Source organism: Scomber scombrus, chromosome 10, assembly GCF_963691925.1.
Source record: "Scomber scombrus chromosome 10, fScoSco1.1, whole genome shotgun sequence".
Lineage (NCBI taxonomy): Eukaryota > Metazoa > Chordata > Actinopteri > Scombriformes > Scombridae > Scomber > Scomber scombrus.
In genome coordinates this window covers 28,479,780-28,499,326 of record NC_084979.1, presented here as the reverse complement: position 1 = coordinate 28,499,326, position 19,547 = coordinate 28,479,780, and the positions used below count along the sequence as shown (strand labels likewise).

The 19,547-nt window shown below is 36.7% G+C and overlaps 1 protein-coding gene and 1 long non-coding RNA gene across 4 annotated transcripts; both read left to right on the top strand.

Annotated features, from left to right (window-relative positions):
* The first annotated feature begins 264 nt into the window (after positions 1-264).
* Positions 265-11,382, top strand: LOC133987125 (uncharacterized). 3 transcript variants are annotated; one of them, XR_009925558.1, is made up of 8 exons: positions 265-350; positions 2,477-2,803; positions 3,113-3,247; positions 3,898-4,038; positions 6,245-6,346; positions 6,432-6,466; positions 6,636-7,217; positions 11,315-11,382. XR_009925558.1 is itself a non-coding variant. In XM_062426372.1 (7 exons), exons 1-7 carry the CDS (start codon positions 311-313, stop codon positions 6,777-6,779), a joined length of 924 nt encoding a protein of 307 aa, XP_062282356.1. In that variant the 5' UTR covers positions 265-310; the 3' UTR covers positions 6,780-7,300. The 3 variants fall into 3 exon arrangements, 1 of the variants encoding a protein (XP_062282356.1); XR_009925557.1 differs by lacking the exon at positions 11,315-11,382 and adding an exon at positions 9,569-10,065; XM_062426372.1 differs by lacking the exon at positions 11,315-11,382 and having other exon boundaries at positions 6,636-7,300.
* Positions 11,383-13,644: 2,262 nt separating this feature from the next.
* Positions 13,645-14,566, top strand: LOC133987124 (uncharacterized). Its single transcript, XR_009925556.1, has 3 exons — positions 13,645-13,742; positions 13,821-13,861; positions 14,018-14,566. It is a non-coding gene; the product is annotated as an uncharacterized LOC133987124 (long non-coding RNA).
* Positions 14,567-19,547: the final 4,981 nt, after the last annotated feature.

Genomic DNA, 19,547 nt, shown 5'->3' with positions numbered 1-19,547 from the left:
CTTTGAAAGATTATCCTGGCAAAACCTTTTTCTCATCTGTTTTTAAGTCATAAAACAATTTAGATCAGGTACAGGAAATGAATCATCAGGTTGTTTTTTTCTCTCACTTGCCTCTCAGGGCAATTATGAATCAGCTGTTAACAGTAAGGGAGTATGTAACATTGACTTAGAGTTCAATTCTGAAAATGCAGAACTTAAAGTTTACACAATCACACAAGTGTGTGTATATATAGCAGACAAAAGATACTGAAGTCATAACCACAGTTTTTCTGCAGTTTACGGATTTTTCTTCATCGGAAACAACTTCAGAATGAAGATCCACACTGTTCTGCTCTTCTGCGTCTTATCAGGTGAGGACCGATTACCCGACTGTGTTGTTGTTGAGTAAAATGTGTTGCCATGTGTAAAGGCGTTACTGATTTTATGCGTTGTTGGGGAATACAATGATTACATGATTTGCCCAATGTCTCCATTGTTGTTTGCTTTAAAAAAAATAGAAAGAATTTTCACGTATCAGTGCCTAAGTTCATCAAATAAAAAACTCTCATTTGTAAAACACTAAGCGAGTTACAAATACTTCAGTCGTTGGTCAACAGTTATAAACTAAAGTGTCAGCTCTGTGACCATCTTCAACAACAGAAGAGACAAATGTATTAATTAATTAATTAATCAACCATGTCCCTTGAATCATGCTCTTAACAAGTTTTTATGTTGGCATTTTAGTGGTCCTTTTAGCAGTCTTTTTAAAAATCTTGTTCTACTTTTCTAATCCTGATCAGTTAGCCTTGTGAACACCTGCCCATGTCTGTTTTCGTGGTGTTTTCAATGTCTGCTGTCCCTGAAGTTTGTATGTATGTATCTGTTTGTATGTTGAGATGCCCTCGCCTGAAACTGTAACCAAATCAATAAAGTTACCTTGACCTTGAAGAGAGGCATTTTCCACAAAATTAATCTAAGTTACTTATTGTTAGAGATTTTTAATTATGCAGCCCATACGTCAGTGGAGAGAGTAGACAGGAGTCCAGGATGTCTTGCGTTGAAATTGTTTATTTACTTGGCCAAGGAAAAGTGAATGAATGATCAGCACACATTATGTTCTGATGCTCCCTTCAATTCTGAAATTTCTGTCCTCCGGGGATAGACTTTAAAAAACACAGTTAATGCCACAGGATGAGCCATGCCCAAATATGGTCAGATCCAACACATCTACAACATACATAATTTAGTCTACTGGTCTAAAGACCAGACATTGCTTAGAAGCCACTCAGGACCTTTGTCCTCCATCCAACACAACATCAAACCTCTGACTACAGTTACAGCTACCAGTTACCTCTAATAACATCAGATAGAGGGCATGGTGTGTGCCCTACAATGGCGTATTAGGGCCATAGATGTAAAAAAAAAAAAAAAAAAAAAGAACTGACCCGGAGGAGGAAGGGGGGTAATACTTCGAGGAAAAAACAAGGAATTTCTGAGATTAAAGTTGTAAATTTGCCAGAAACATAGTCGAAAAAAGCTGTTTTATTCTGCCAAGCAGTCACATTGCCTCAGTTTGAAACGCTGGAGAGAAGTCACTCAAATTGTACTTTTCAGTTGGATTTAGCAATAAGGAGATACTTGTTATCTTAGCACAGAATCAATATATTACCCCCCTTCCTCCAGGTCAGTAATTTATTTATTTATTTTTAACATATATGGCCCTAATACGCCGTCGTAGTGCCCCTCTCCACACACCAGCAGTGGACTATTTCATGACGCTGTGGTGTATGGAAAAAGTGTAGGAGTACATCACAGGGAGTCAACCTCTGCCTGAGATCAACTATCAATTTCACATTTTAACATGATACTGATGCTTTTTTCTTTTTCTGGTGTAGCAGCAATACGTTTCCGTAAAAAAAAAAAAAAAAGTGATAACCACTATTGAAATCTCTTTGTCTACAATATCAGTAAGGAAGTTCAGTGAAAACTACAATCACCATGGCAATGTTAGCATCACTACCCAATCACATTGCACAACAGAATATGACTGCATATGTGTCTGCAACATGCCTTATTAAGCAACATGAAAGGAAAGTGTAGAGTGACACTTTTTTCTGTTGAAATTTACATCATCATTGTTGGTAATGATGAACTGTTTTCCTCCGGTGTCATGGTACTTCTTAAATAATACGTTATTATGGTGGTTCCACAATTAAACCACTTTCCTTGCCTTAAAATTCATGGAACAATAGATCATTGCTAACATTATTTTTGTCAAAAGGGAGCATTTGATATTTTCCCAATTTTTCTTCATTCTAATAATACAAAACTACTAACAATATATATTACAAAATGTTATTTTTTTTACTGCAAAGGGGGATAATTAAATCTCATTTTTAAGTCAAATCACAGATTGGTTGAACTGGGAAGCTCCCAGTGTGACTCTGTGGATCAGTGTAAATGTGAACTATTGACTGTTGATTTTTTCCCCCAACAGCGCTGCAGGATGGAAACATTCTCATCAATGCACAAATCCCCACTTTTACACTAAGTGGTTCAACTTCAGATTTCACAGTTAGATGTCCATTTACCAGGACTGGAAGAACAAAGTACTTCTGTAAGGATGAATGTAAAGAAAACATTCTTGAAATGGATGGTGACAGTGCTGAAAGAGGCAGATACAGTATGAAATATAAAACCACAACTAGAGGAAGTGTTCTGTATGTGACCATCAAGAAGGCAACCGAATCTCATTCTGGACTATACAGGTGTGGTTTGGACAACTCAACAGATCCATACCAGTTCAAGCTAAGAGTCGGAGATGGTGAGTTTCTACTGAAAGTCATGAAAATGTTTCTTCATGCTTCTGGAGGTCAGAGGAAAGTTTTTTTTTTTTTTTTAACTGTAGCTGATATTTTAATAATCTGATATTTGGTCTAACTAATCACTGGGAAGATTGATACAGTGGGTGCCCATTTATTGTATCAATATATAGTTTTTAGGAATAAAAATAATAAACTGACTATTTCAATTAAATGTTGCCATTGTTTTTTAAGCAGTCAGTCAGCAAAAGGAGCATTTTATTACTGTTTACTTTTGTAAATTCAGTGTGTTTCCATTTTATTGTTCACAGCTTCGTCCACCCATGACAGAAACTCAGAACCAAAGTTGACACCGGACACAATGGCTCCCCCACCAAAACCAACACAGAGTTTCAGAGGAAGCCCCACACCTTCACTTTCCAATACAACTGAGATGACAACTGGAGGTACACACTCAAACAGAAAACTTTTATAATTTTTTTTCTCAGGGCAAAGTTGATCTTCTGATCAGTTTTGCAATTTAGATTGCAAAAGAAAAAACAGTTAAACCACTTCCCCTTTCCTCTTAAACTTTACATCAAAATTGCAACAAGTCTGTCATAAAACTATGCGCATGTGACAATACAGTACAGGATTACAATTTGTTTGAAGAGTAGTAGTGTGTACTGAGGCTGTCCCAAAGACTCGTATAAATAAGTAATAAGACTGCAGAGTATATGGCAGCTTGTAGTGCACATAAAGGCTCTCCAACGAGATGACTGTGTTTACATGATGTGCTCAGAGCTGACAGTGTCTCGCTGGTTGCCAAGCACGTTTAACACTGAATAAGTCAGAAAATCCAGATATATCATTCAGATGGACCTGAAAAAAGGATACAGTGAAGTCTATGATGCCGCTGAACAGATGTCTGCTGCTGCCATTCCTATGAGAAGAGCTGTGGAGGAGGACAAAGCTCTTGTACAGTGGGCACGAATACCCAGTGATGGGTCTCGCCTAAAATGTTCTCTAAGATGCACTGTAAGCAGCCGATCAGCTAAAGGAGCATTTTATTAGTATTTTCTTTTGAATCAGTGTGTTTCCTTTGTATTGTTCACAGATCCGTCCGTGTATCACACCACGTCAAACCTAGACTTCACATCAGACTCCCCGTCAACAACACAGAGTTTCAGAGGAAGCCCCACACCTTCATCTTCCTCTAAAACCACCAACCGGCAGCAAAATGACACAACAATTGGAGGTACATTTACTTTTAAGGATAACCTCAATAGGACAGAAGACTCTCCTAGATAAGTAACGTGATTTCTTTCCCCAGCAGAACTACAGATGGGAATTGAAAAGATTTTATTGACACCAATGCCATTATCGATTCAGCTTATTGGTCCATTTCTTTATTGATTTCCTTTATCAATCACTGATCAATCCTTTGTGTGGAAAAACAGTAGGCCTATCTTTCAATTAAACATCCGTGATTTTTTTTACTTTTATCTGTGTTCTCCGTAACTCAACTTAATTGTGCTGTGTCTCTGTTTGTGGGTAATCCTCCCCCTTTTTGTCTCAAGCCACATCACGGGCATTGATTTGTGGTGCAGTTTCTAATCCACTAATGATCAATTTGTCTATGTGTGAATATTGTTCCATACCATCAGTTCTCTCTTCCAGGTCTTCAATCGCCTTATCTTTGGCTGTGAGTGGAGCCAAATACACTGCAGTTACTTTAAATGTAAATTAGTCAATTATTAACTGCTAAAAAGATGAACAACAAACATAATAGTTTGTCCTGTGATCAGTTTTGCAATGTAGATTACAAAAGAGAAAACAGATAAACCACTTCCTCTTTCCTCTTAAATTTTAGATCTTTAGAACTTTAGAAAACTGCAACCTCTTCCCATTACATGACTAATCAAATTCATACTTAAAGGATAGTGTCATAAAACAATGCATACGTCAACATACTATGTACATTGTTTTGGTTTTTGGTCAATATAATCATTCCACCTGTTCACAATGGTTCCTATGCATTGCAAGTGTAGTGTTGGACGACAGATGTCACATAACTCATGCCAGGAGTTATCACAGTGATCACAGTTACAGATGGTTAGTTTCTACTGAATGTCATTAAAATGTTTCAAGCAAGTTTTTAATATCTACTGTTTAAAAATGTGTTGTGTTTAGTGTAACAATCATATTCCTAATGGTTTCAACCTTTTGGCCTTGTCATCAGAAATTGGTTGTAGTCTGGGTAGGTTTGGGCACAAAATTACTTGATTAGGTTTAGGGAAAGGTCATGGTTTGGGTTAAAATATCACTTTGTCACGAACAGAGAGTAGTGTTGTGTCGGTTGAAGTCACTACTTCCTCAAATTTACCACAGGGATGACAAACAGACCCAATTTGGTGTTGGAAACAGGAAAAGAACAGCAGTCTCCTGTGACAAAGTTCAAAGTTGGGTTATACAATCTACTAGGCCCACCACATGAGTTAATTTGTCAAGTTGTACAGACATCATGTCAACTGTGGCACTGCTCCATGTCATACATGCTGTGACCACTAGATGGCATCTGTCACTCAAACACAGGCGGGGAGTTCGGTCCTCTGAAATGATGCCAACGCGGAAGTAACTTAAAACTGCATTCTATCAAAAGGCCACCAGGGGGCGACCGTTTTGGTGTCAAAAGGACTTCCGTCTCAAAAAATAATGGAGAATTCACCAACTTCTCACTTCATTTCTAACCTCAGTAAACATTTTCAAAATGTGTTTATGGTCTCAATCGCTAGTTTAAAGCCTTCTTCAATGCAGTATGATGTTCATTTGTGAAATTTTGGCCTCCCTGATTTTAGATTTGACGATAAAGCAGGGTATGCATTAGGGCGTGGCTACGTCGTGATTGACAGGTTGATTGGTTCACATGTTCAGGAGGGCGCCTCATGCTCCTCCTGATGCCCATATAAGTAGAATCCGTGTTTTTATTTTTCCCGGCATGCACCTGAAATTTTCAAGATGGCGCTGCTCAGATCTGATACTATTGGCCTCCGAGCAGCAGTCCACAAACCAATGGGTGACGTCACGGATGTTACGTCCATTTCTTATATACAGTCTATGCTCAAACATAACAATATGTCATATCGAGGTACTTTTTGTGCTGTTTGTCTTGGGAGGTCTACGGAAGAGGATTAGGGCCACTGTGGGAAAAAAAGTGACTTTTTTCTCAGAAAGTCACAATTCTGAGAAGAAAGTCACTTTTTTTCCCCACAGTGGCCCTAATCCTCTTCCGTAGAGGTCAGTCTCAGCCAATATGTGAAAAAAATAACAACCTAGCCTATCTCTTTTATCATGCTTTTGATATATTGTATAATCAATCTGTTTCTGATTCTGACTTTATAAACTGCAGTAGCTTCCCCACTACAGCAGTCTGAACTAATTTGAACACTGTGTTTCTCATCCAGGTAACATCTTGTATGTGATCGTTTCTGTGACTGTGGTTGTTGTCCTGTTGGTTGTTTTTCTACCGCTCCTGTACAAGTGGAAGAAAAGAAAAAGCTCCAGTGGTGAGTTCCCTTCCTGTTTTAACTCTTTAAATAATCACAAATCAAGAGCAATGAAAACACCCTTGTTGTACTTTGTCTTCTGCAGATTTGAGCAGCAGGGTCTACTTAACAAATATGGAGGTGACTATTTTCACATTTTTTGTTTTCCTCTTTTCCTTTACATCATGGTATCTGTGCTCAAAATGTCTAAATAACAGAGGAGTGTCTGGACTGTTAAAATGGCTGTGTGTATCTCATGTCTGTTATCATTCCCTGTCACCTTGTTAAATTATACTGTTGTTTTTTTCAGTCTGTCATCTATGAGAATTCTGCTCCAGTCTCCACATTGGAGGAGTCTGGCTACGAAAACGTCAATCCATCCTCCACCTATGAGACCCTCAATCCAACCACAATGGCTCATGACTTGTACTCCACACTCGGACAGCAAATATAATACTTGTTTTTGTATTTTTTGTATTTGGATAAATCATACCACAAATAAATAGTTGTGGTTTATTTTGAGGACATCTTCTTTCTTTAATATCTAAAACTTGCTGAAGACAAAAATTAAAGGCAGAGATATCCACAAACAAGCAACAACTGAATACAGCTGTAGTGACAGTTTACAGGAACAGGAGTATGTTACATTCATGTAGAGGTCAGCTCTGAGAATGAGAGAGTGAGAAAATAGGAAACCATCTAGATATGAATACTTACAACTTCATGTACTGTAGCTATGCGGAACATAAAGTGAGGAACTACACAAGTGTGCATGTAGACGGACGATACTGAAGTCATAGTTACAGTCTTCCTACAGTTTAAGGATTTTTCTTCATTAGAAACAACTTCAGAATGAAGATCCACCCTGTTCTGCTCTTCAGCTTCTTATCAGGTGAGGGCTGATTACCCGACTGTGTTGTTGTTGAATAAAATGTGTTACTATGTGTAAAGGTGTTACTAGTTACTAGTGTTATATGATATGTGTATCAGCACCCACGCACATCAAATTCAAACTATAATTTGTAAAATACAAAGTGAGTTACAAATACTTAGCCAGTCAAAGAACAATTATGAGCTAAAGTGTTTGCTTTGTGACCGTCTGCAGCAGCACAAGAGAAACAGCACAGAGTAGCAGAGTGAGACATCTGTCTTCCCTCCTGCTCTCTGCTATAAACGGATGTAGCTGTTATTGAGCAGCTGCTCTCATGTCTCTCCGGTTCTCCGTGCTTGTTTTCAGTAGAAACTCTCCCGCTCTGATGGTAGGCAGGTTACTCTGATAGCTACAGACTCACCGTCACATACACCCTGTCTCTCTTAACACTCTCACCTTCTCCACTCTCATTTTGTCTAAATAACTCAGTCTATTAAAAATGACATCACACTTGAAACAGGTGTTTACCTTTTTAACACAAATATCACTGTTTATCTTGTAATGCAACGACAAAACAACCAAGTTATGTCAGAGTTCTGAAGGTCTTTTCAGTTCCTCACTAATTCCCTCCTGTGTTTTATAATTTAAGCAGTTCTTATTATCAGAAAGAACCTGTGGTGGTTTAATAAAACAATTACTTGTACAGATGTTTAATTTTCTCAGTTTAATTATTAATCAAACAACATTGTACAACAAGTTTTATTTGTACAACTGGTTGCAGGCGATATTAACCAACTTTAGCTTCCTCTGTTAAAGACACCACATAGACTGATGAGTCTAAAATAGAGGAACTAACACCTTCCTTCAAACATTGTTCCTCTGTCACAAGTCAGAGATGTCAGATAAGAAACCCTGTGAGGCTGAAGACTTTTTTTCGCCCTTCCTTTTTCTCAAAGCAAATTTTATACTTTTATATTGTAGCTTAATTTTTCCTATTTGATCATTAATTTATTTTCCTTATTTTGTCCCAAACTTTACTTTTTCCGCTCTATATTGTCATTTTATTTTTTTGTATAATGTTTTTACTTTGCACTTTGTCTCAATGCTTTTAATTGCACAGCATTTATATCACGCCGACTTTTTATCTTTAGATGGTCCTTTTCATCTAAGACATTAATTACGTAACAATTTTCCTCATGGAATTATGGGCCAAGTTGCAGTCTTTTCTTTTTTTGTTTCCTCTTTTTCTATGATCAATTTGTGTCTTTTATTTCCCCTTTTCTGTTCCTTTCTTGTGGTTAACAGCTTACTGCTGGCATTTGGAACATCAAGTGTTTCTAAACTCTTCTATCATTAACTTCACAGCACTGACTTTAACCTTACTTTAACACTTTACACAATTCATGTGGGCTCATGTATTTTTTTGATCTTGCCCTGTACTTTAGACCTAGAGGATTTCAACCACCTTTTTCTTGTGGCTTTTATTTACTGTACATAGATTCACATTTGTGACCTACATAGGGCCATTCAGTGTCTTAGGATCAGTTCTGGTCAACTGCCCCATGAAAAATGTCAACAGGTTAACATCCTTGGGGTGTCATGGACCTTTTTCATGGCTCTCTCAAGAACACACGAAGATGCAAGAAAGCATTTAACACTGTTACTGACGCAGCTGTAGACACTGCACAATCCATCAAACAGTAATAATTACATGATGCCAGAAACACACTGAAGAATGGTGAAAAGCAGCACACAGCAAAATAAAAATGTTCTGTGGTCTGGTGAATTTGAGGAGTAAAAAGCGCTGCTCTGCCCGTCTGTGGGTATATCACAGACCCAGGAGTGTTCATGATGTCACCTATGTGCCTGACATGAACAGCCCATTTCATCACTTGTGTGTGAAGTTGGTTTGAACTTGAAGCAGAAAAAAAAAATCCAAATGTAACAAACACATGTATTGTGTTTGTTACTATTTTAAGCTGTAGTTAGTGGGAGTGTATTATGTTGCTGAAATAGAAGGAAACAGTGATTATACAGGCAAGTTTATTTTTATAACACATTTTAACAACAGGCAGTTCAAAGTGCTTTACATAAAACATAAAACGGCATCAAGAAAAAAATGTAAAGACATCTGGAGAAATACAATACAGCAGCTAAAAGAAGAGAAATTAATGAGGACAAAGATGTAATTTAAAACTTTAAATTAAATCAAATCAAATCTTTGGAAAAATTTGAGAATTTATGCTTCATCCATCGATTCCTTCCTGACAGAGACTAAATCAAATCACAGACTGGTTGAACTGGGCAGCTCCCAGTGTGACTCTGTGGATCAGTGTAAATGTGAAATATTTATTGATTTTTTTTTCCAGCAGTGTTGCAGGATGGAAACATTGGTCTCATCAATGCAGAAATCCCCATTTTTAGAGCAACCGAAGGACAAAGTATCACAGTTACATGTTACTTTACAGAGACTGGAAGCAGGAAGTACTTCTGTAAGGACGAATGTGAAGAAAGAACCAGTCTTAAATTGTATAATGACTATGATCAAGTAGAACGCATTCTTGAAATGGACGATGACAGTCATCAAAGAGACAGATACAGCATGAGATATGAAACCACACGTAAAGGAAGTCTTCTGGATGTGACCATCACACATCTGACCAAATCTGACTCTGGCGTTGGAAGATTTTACTCAGAACTTTCCGTAACTGATTTTTTATTTTTGCGGACACATTTTTAAAATTTCAGTTCATTTGGCAGTTTGTGACTGTAAGTCTTTATTACAGTGACAGTAAAGAGTAGACAGGAAACGGAGGGAGGGGGACGGGGAGGTAACATGCAACAAAGGCCTGCTGCCGTTATTGAACTGTGGATGTTGTGGTTGGATGGTTGGATTACAAAGTGTGTATTCTGTTGTTTCAATCTCTTTTAGGTGAACTGCTTTTGATACTAACTTTCTGCAACATTTTGCAAACAAAACAAAAAACATACTTCTTACTGAGAACCAGAGAAACATGAGTAGCAGCCAAAGTAAATAGGTGTTGAATCATTCTGTCCCTTTTTTCATTGGCAGATATTATTTGCTCAGTTAGGGACTAATGGAGGAGGCATATCATTAGTTAACAAAAAAATAATATTTAACATTGTTGACTGTACTTGGCTATTTATCTATTTAAAAATGTATTTAAAAAATAAGAAGCCTAAGATAGAGAAATGTTCATTTTAAATTCTTTGATATCATAATGAAGCCGTCTAGTTTTACATGATTTTTTATTTATTATCTTTCCATCATCCATTTATGTTGCTGGCATAGAGCTGGATGATATGGACAAAATCAGATATCACAATGTTTTTTTTACCAAATACCTTTATAGTACTATTGTGACAATATTGTACGGATGACTTTTGGTGCTTTCAAAAAACATTTTCTATGTGTACATGTGCATTGTGACACTGGGAGCATGTGTGATGCAGCAGCTTGGACAAGTTTCCCATGCGAGACAATAAAATACATATTATCTCATTTACACATGAAGATTTTTGATAAATACTCATCAGTAATGTGGATATAGTGACTAAGTGGGTAAAGGTCAAAAATAGAAAAAGTTAGAATAGTCTGTTTAGTTCAGAAAATCACATCACTTTACTGTAATGCAACATTTAAAACCAGGAAAATACAACACTTATATCACAATATCACAATATCCAAAATATAAGACAATATCTAGTATCATATTGTGATATTAATATAATATTGATATGTTGCCCTGCTTAAAGCTGGGGTCCTTTTTAATTAAGAAAATACAATTTTTAATAAAATGTGCTTTACATAAAACATAAAAGGCATTAAATTAAATGCAAAAGAAACACAATACTTCATAAAAGGCATCTGGAGAAATAAAAGAAAGCAGCTAAAATAAGTTAATGAGGACAAAGATGTAATTAAAACATTTAACTGAATCAAATCATTGAAAAAATATGAGAATTTATGCTGCATCCATCGAGTCCTTCCTGACAGAGACTAAATCAAATCACAGACTGGTTGAACTGGGCAGCTACCAGTGTGACTCTGGATCAGTGTAAATGTGAAATATTGACTGTTGATTTTTTTCCAGCAGTGCTGCAGGATGGAAACTTTGGTCTCATCAATGCAGAAATCCCCATTTTTAGAGGAACTGAAGGACAAAGTATCACAGTTCCCTGTAACTTTACCAGGACTGGAGACTGGAAGTACTTCTGTAAACACAAATCTGAAGAAAGAATTAGTCCTGGATTGTATAATGACTGTGATCAAACAGAACGTCTTATTACAATGTATGGTGTCAGTCTTCAAAGAGGCAGATACAGCATGATATATGAAACCACACGTACAGGAAGTCGTCTGGATGTGACCATCACACATCTGACCAAATCTGATTCTGGACGTTATGGCTGTGGTTTGTACAAAACTTTGTCAATAGAGCCATACCAGCAGTTTAAGATCATCGTCACAGATGGTGAGTTTCTACTAAAAGTCATGAAAATGTTTCTTCATGTTTCTGGAGGTCAGAGGAAAGTTTTCACATATTTCTGACTGCAGCTGATATTTTAATTATTTGATATTTGGTCTAATTAGTCACTGTGAAGATTGATACAGTAAGTGTCCATTTACTGTATCAGTGGTTTTAGAAATAAAAATGATAAACTGATTATTTAATTTAAATGTTGCCATTGTTTTTTTTAAAGCAGCCGGTCTGATAAAGGAACATTTTATTTCTCTCATCAGAATTTATTTTGTATCAGTGTGTTTCTTTTTTATTGTTCACAGCTCCGTCCACTTCAAAACCAAAGATGACTTCTAAACCTGTTTTAACATCGGCCCCATCAGCTAACACAAAAACAACACAGAGTTTCAGAGGAAGCCCCACACCTTCATCTTCCTCTAAAACCACCAACCAGCAACAAAGTGAGACAGAGACAGAGGACTCTCCTAAGTTACATGTGATTTTTTTTACAGCAGTACTAGGGATGGGAATTGATAAGATTTTATTGATACCAGTGCCATTATCGCTTCTGCTTATCGGTCTGATTCTTCATCCATATCATCCCCTTATAATTACTGGTCAATTCTTTGTGTTGAAAAAAAAGTAGACCCAAAACACAACTGTTTTTGTATGCTGATTAATATATGAAACATAACTGGAAGGTAAGATAAATGGTCCGCAGCCAAAAGTTAACTGCATTAATTCATTAATTCATTAATTTGAAAGTGTCTGCCTGTATGAGAATAACAAAATGAGGGGAAGCGGAGTTTTCTACTTTTGATCAAAGTTAACATTAAATATCCAGCAGTTGAGAGTGGTCACTCTGCTGCACCGTTAGCTCCGTTATGCTTCTCATTTGTCTCACAAAGGTAATTATTTAGTCATTAAATCAGACATTCTTGCAACAGCTGCTGTTTCTCAAGATGAAATAAAAGATAGTTGAAGATAACTTTAGCATGTGTGTGTCGACAGTCTGAGGGCTGCACTGCCCTCACAGATGAATTCTGCTTTTCTGTTCTCTGGCATTAATAAGAGGAACTGATAAACCCATAGACATACGATTCTGATGGATCAGACAATTTGGAACAAGTTCTGATTCCCATCCCTATGTATTACACACAACCCAAGGCTGCTGAGCCTTGGGAAGTTTTCCAGCATGTCTAGGCTGGTGTAATGGTCAGTGTGTAAATCTGACCACACACACACACACACACACACACACACACACACACACACACACACACTGCATATGAAGGTTTATTTATTTTTCGTGAAAATTTCATAATGTCAGTAACAAAGCTGGTTGGTAATACTTCAAGGTTACCAGGTACTACAGTACAAGTCAAACGTTTTGACTCAAGAGCTTGCTTTGTTTTTTTTACTATTTTATAAATTGAAAAACATACTGAAGTAATCAAAACTATAAAATAACAAAAGCGTGAAAAAACAAAACAAAATATATCTTATCAAATTCATGAGGTAGCCACCCGGAAATTCAATTAACAGCTGTGCCACCGATCAGGTCATAAGTACTATGGCCACTAGATGGCATCTGTCACCCAAACATAAGTATCACTTTGGGATGTCCAACATTACAGCTATTTGTGTTTTTTTTTGTTTTTTTGAGAGGCCAGCTACACAAAACAATATTTGGTAATTAACCAATTACCCTGCCACTGGTGGACAAAGGATATAATGGGGTCCCTGTTTCTAAAATGCATCGGACATATCTATGATATTCCTGAACTTATCATTTTAATTTTTTTTTTATCATGTTTGATATGTTGTATTCTTGTTTAGAAAAAGTAAGTTTCATTTTTCAGGGTTCAATAAACCTGTTTCTGACTCTGACTTTATAAACTGCAGTAGCTTCCCCACTACAGCAGTCTGAACTAATTTGAACACTGTGTTTCTTATCCAGGTAACATCTTGTATGTGATCGTTTCTGTGACTGGGGTTGTTGTCCTGTTGGCTGTTTTTCTACCGCTCCTGTACAAGTGGAAGAAAAGAAGAAGCTCTAATCGTGAGTTACCTTTCTATTTTTCCTCTTTCAATAATTACAAATGAAGAGCAATGAAAACACCTTTGTTGTCTTCTGCAGATTTGAACAGCAGAGGCCATGGAACCGACACAAATATGGAGGTGACTATTTTCCAGCCTTTTGTTTTCCTTTACATCATGGTATCTGTGCTCAAAATGTTTAAATAACAGTGTCTGAGCTGTTAAAATGGCTGTGTGTATCTCATGTCTGTTATCATTCCTTGTCATCTTGGTAAATTATACTGTTGTTTTTTTCAGTCTGTCATCTATGAGAATTCTGCTCCATTCTCCACATTGGAAGAGTCTGGCTACGAAAACGTCAATCCATCCTCCACCTACGAGACCCTCAATCCAACCACGATGGCTCATGACCAGACGTACTCCACAATCGGACAGCAAATATAATACTTGTTTTTGTATTTGGATAAATCATACCACAAATAAATAGTTGTGGTTTATTTTGAGGACTTCTTCTTTCTTTAATATCTAAAACATCCTTATCTATTGCGTGTATCCTTTTACATTTCAGTTTATATATTTTTCAGATTTACTTTACTTTATTTTTTGTATTGTTTCTGTTATTGATCTGTGTTAACTGGCACATGCATCATTGTTTTAATGCTATGTTTCTATACCTACTGCAAATGTATACATGGTAGCTACTGCTGTACTATATATAAACTGGGAAACTATCTTTGAGTCTTTGTGAGTGGATGTTAATGTCATTGTTTTGATCCAGATATAGTTAGGTCCATAAATATTTTTACACTGACACATGTGTTGTTATTTTACCAAACCATATTCAACTTACAGCTAATGAATATGGGTTTAAAGTGTAGACTCTTTAATTCGAGGGTATTCACATCCAAATTGGAGAAAGGGTTTAAGAATTACAGCTCTTTAATAAGTACCACCCTCTTTTTGAGGGGAGCATAAATAATTGGACAACTGATTTAAAAGCGGTTTCATGGACAGGTGTGGGCAGTTCCTTTGTTATTTCATCATCAATTAAACAGGTAAAATGTCTAGAGTTGATTCCAGGTGTGGTCTTTGCATTTGGAAGCTGTTCCTGTGAACCTACAACATGCAATCAAAAGAGCTCTCAATGCAGCTGAAACAGGTCATCCTTGGGCTGCAAAATAAACAACAAATCCATCAGAGAGATCTCAAGAACATTAGGAGTGTCCAAATCAACAGTCTGGTATATTCTGAGGGGAAAAAATGCATTGGTGAACTCAGTGATTGCAGGATCCTTTCCATGGTTAAGAAAAACCCCTTCACAACATCCAACCAAATGAACAAGACTTTCTAGGAGGTAGACATATCATTATCCAAGTTTACCATAAAGAGAAGACTTCACGAGAGCAAATACAGACGGTTCACCTCAAGATGCAAAACATTCATAAACATCAAGAATAGACAGTCCAGATTAGACTTTGCCAAAAAAACATCTAAAAAGCCAGTGAAATTTGGGAACAGCTTCCTTTGGACAGAAGAGACTCTGACTCGGCAGTGTGATGGTTGGGCATGTATGGTTTCTAATGGCTTATAGGTCACTAGTGTTTATTGATGATGTGAGAGAGAACAGAAGCAGCTGGATGAATTCTGAGGTGCATAGAGATGTACTGATACTGTCTGCTCTGATTCACCCAAATTCTGCAAAATTCATCGGACCACGCTTCACAGTACAGATGGACAATTACCCAAAACACACTGTGAAGGCAACCCAGGAGTTTCTTAAAGCAAAGAAGTGGAATATTCTGCAATGTATGAGTCAATCACCTGATCTCAACCTGATCCAGAATGCATTTCACTTGCTGAAGACAAAAATTATGGCAGAGGGATCCACAAACAAACAACAACTGAACACAGCTGTAGTAAAGGCCAAGGTTTCAATTTTATTCATTTATGATTATTTAGTTTGTCCAATTAATTTTGAGCCCCTTAAATAAGTGGACTGTATATAAAAATCCTTGCAATTTCTAACATTTTTAAACCATATTTTTGTCCAACCCCTTGAATTAAAGCTGAAAATCTGAACTTCAATCGAATCTTCATTGTTTCATTTCAAATCCATTGCTATGGTCTACAGAAACAAAATTATGAAAAACCGTGTCACTGTCCAAATATTTATGGAATTAACTGTAGCACAATCTCACAGAAACTACTGTGAAACAAATAAAACACATTTATATCAACGCAACACAAATGAAATTACATATTAAATTATTCAACTTTTATTAGCTTTCTGCAGAGATTCCAAATAAATGAGGGATTTTGTGTTGGTATTCTTTCTTGTGCTACAGATTGTCAAACTATTTGTTTTACAGAGCAATAATTTATTAGCGGACAACCATTTCTAAAATGTCAGTCAGATTGCAGAGCTGCTTATGATAATTACATTTTCATGCAGAGAAAAGGTGCTGGAGGTTGGAGTGGAGATAAAATTAAAATGCACTTGGAAGAAAACATAAACGCTTTGAATCCTATTCAGTACATGTGATAGTGGTAAATTTAAGCTTCTTCTGACCAAAATGAGTATTACAACAACAAAAAAAACAAAAACAAAAAATCACCTGGCTTTTCTTCCCACCTGTTTCACAGATGAAAAATATATTTTTAGGAACTTTGTACTATAAAATGGATGGAGCTTCTGTTCATTTCATTTCCAGACACAGCAGGTCACCATTATAAATGTACTGTTTACAGGAACAGGAGTATGTTACATTTACATAGAGCTCTGAGAATGAGAGCTTAAGAAACTAGGTAATCATACTAATACTTTCAACTTTGTGTAGCTATGCAGAACTTAAAGTGAGGAACTACACAAGTGTGTATGTACATGTAGACTGAAGAGACTGAAGTCATAGCTACAGTTTTCCTACAGTTTAACATTTTTCTTCATCAGAAACAACTTCAGAATGAATATTAACCCTGTTCTGCTCTTCTGCTTCTTATCAGGTGAGGACTGATTACGACTGTGTTGTTGTTGAGTAAAATATGTTACTATGTGTAAAGGTGTTACTAGTGTAACACAGTGTTCAGGCATACACAGTTTATATGATGTCTATGTGCTTGTTTTCAGTAAAAAACTCTCCCACTCTGATGGTAGGCAGGTTGCTCTGATAGCTGCAGACTCACCGTCACATACACTCTGTCTCTTAACACTCTCACCTTCTACACTCTCATTTTGTCTTACCAACTCAGTAAGACTAAAAAAAATGACATCACACTTGAAACAGGTGTTTACCCTTTTAACACAAAAATCACTGTCTATCTTGTAATGTAATATGTAAGTACATAATATTATAAGAAACAACCTAATCATGTGGTGGATCAATAAAGCAAATACCTGTAAAAAAAAAAATATATATATATATATATATATTTCAGACAATGTTTAACTTTGACAATTTAATTTGGCCAAACCTCTTACACAACTACTTTAACACAAGCAATTGTTACCAATGATAACTTCTTTTTTTTAGACACCACATAGACTGATGAGTCTAAAATAGACACTCTAACCCCTTCCTTCACTTCATTTTTAGAGTCATCTCACACGCACAGCGAGTGTTGCTATGCCACAAGTTAAGAATATTAAAGAAGCAGCCACAGAAATGTCACTGCTGTAAGGCCGAAGACTTTCTTTTCTAAAAGCAAGTTTTAGACTTTTATATTCTAGCTTCATTTTTCCTATTTGATCATTTATTCATTGATCAATTATTGGCCAAGTTGCAGTCTTTTTTTGTTTCCTCTTTTTCCATGATCTATTTGTGTCTATGATCAATTTGTGTCTTTTATTTCCCCTTTTCTGTTCCTTTCCTGTGGTTAACAGCTTACTGCTGGCATTTGGAAAGTCAAGTCTTTCTGAACTCTTCTCTCATTAACTTCTTTGCAGACAGGAGCTGCAGACACATACCTGTACTGCAAAATACAACTCAGGCAGATAAAAGAAAAACTGTGTAGACTTCACTGCACAGACTTTAACCTTACTTTAACACTTTACCACAATTCATGTGAGCTCATGTATTGCTATTTTTCTGATCCTGTATTTTAGCGATGTTGCAATCCCAATTCAATTCACTGTTAAATTCAACCAGTCCCTGTGAATTCTACACAATCTTGCAATTATAAAGCAAATTTGACCAATCATTGTCGTTTCCTGCAAGACGTTGAGCCGTAAACTCACTTCCTTACTATGCATTGTTAGTGATAATGTAGATATAGTTTGTAGTGATAGGTGTGCTGTTTGTTTTTAATCTTAATCACGACAGCACCCACTGAGGAGGCAAGACTGCTCCCACATAAGTAAACACGTCTCAGGGCAGTAAACAAGCAAGAATATAGTAATGACACACTGTTTTGTTCAGCTTGCCAGCACAACCATTTACAGCTAAACAGAACACAAGTCGAACATCGAGCAACTGACTGCACGAGTAGCAACATGCGTCCTCTGTGTAAGCACGGTGCATGCCCTCATTCACAGTAGTCCTCGTATCTTTAATTTCACGATATCCACACAAACAACACGTCAAATAAACTGAGATTTCACAGATTCCAGCAGTGTAACTCCCATTACTGTCAACAAAAACTCACTGAATAAACCGTCAAAGGACGTAAAAGACAGCAGCTAAAAGAAGTAAAGTCAATGTAATATAAATTATTAAAACTGAATCAAATCTACTTGTTGAACTGGGCAGCTCCCAGTGTGACTATGTGGACCAGTGTAATATGAATTATTGACCATTGATTTTCTTTTTCTACAGCACTGCATGATGGAAACACTGGTTTCATCAATGCAGAAATATCCATTTTTAAAAGAACTGAAGGACAAAATATTACAGTTCAATGTAACTTTACAGAGACTGGAGGCAGGAAGTACCTCTGTAAGAACGCATGTAAAGAACGTCTTATTACAATGACTGGTGTCAGTCAGCAAAGTGGCAGACACAGCATGAAATATGAAACCACACGTACAGGAAGTCGTCTGGATGTGACCATCAAACAGCTGAACAGATCTGACTCTGGAGATTATGGCTGTGGTCTGGAAAAAATGTTCAAACTAAATCCATACCAGGAGTTTTTGATCATCGTCACAGAAACCACTAACCAGCAACAAACTGGAGGTACATTTACTTTTAAGGATAACCTCATTAAGACAGAGGACTTTTCTAGATATGGTACACATGATTTTTTCCATCAGCACTAAGGATAGGAATTAATAAGATTTTATTGATACCAGTGCCATTATGGATCCTGCCTACCGGTCCGATTCTTCATCCATTTCCTTATCAATTACTGGTCAATTCTTTATGTTGAAAAGAAGTAGGCCCACAACACAACTGTTTTATTATCGCCACTGCTTATCAATGACTTTGCATGCTGATGAAAACATAAAACATATCTGGTAGGTAAGATAAATGGTCAGCAGCCAAAAGTAAACTGCATTAATAATTTTATTTATTTATTTATTTAAAAGCATCTTACAGGGGAGGCGGTAGGGTTGGGTACCGAGGTCAGTACTTTTGATGGTTCCCTACTACAGCAGTCTGAACTAATTTGAACACTGTTTCTCATCTAGGTAACATCTTGTATGTGGTTGTTCCTGTGATTGTGGTTGTTGTCCTGTTGGCTGTTGTTCTACTGCTCGTGTACAAGTGGAAGAAAGGAAGAAGCTTCAATCGTGAGTTTAATATTTTAACTTTTTCAATAATTGCAAATGAAGAGCAATGAAAACAACTTTGTTGTACTTTGGGGTCGCGTAATCGACACAAACATGGAGGTG

Excerpts from the sequence above, each read along its gene's own strand:
- LOC133987125 (XM_062426372.1), top strand. The coding sequence starts at position 311 with ATGAAGATCCACACTGTTCTGCTCTTCTGCGTCTTATCAG. Across the intron at positions 351-2,476 it reads GCTCTTCTGCGTCTTATCAG|CGCTGCAGGATGGAAACATT; the intron begins GTGAGGACCGAT and ends TTCCCCCAACAG. Across the intron at positions 2,804-3,112 it reads CAAGCTAAGAGTCGGAGATG|CTTCGTCCACCCATGACAGA; the intron begins GTGAGTTTCTAC and ends TATTGTTCACAG.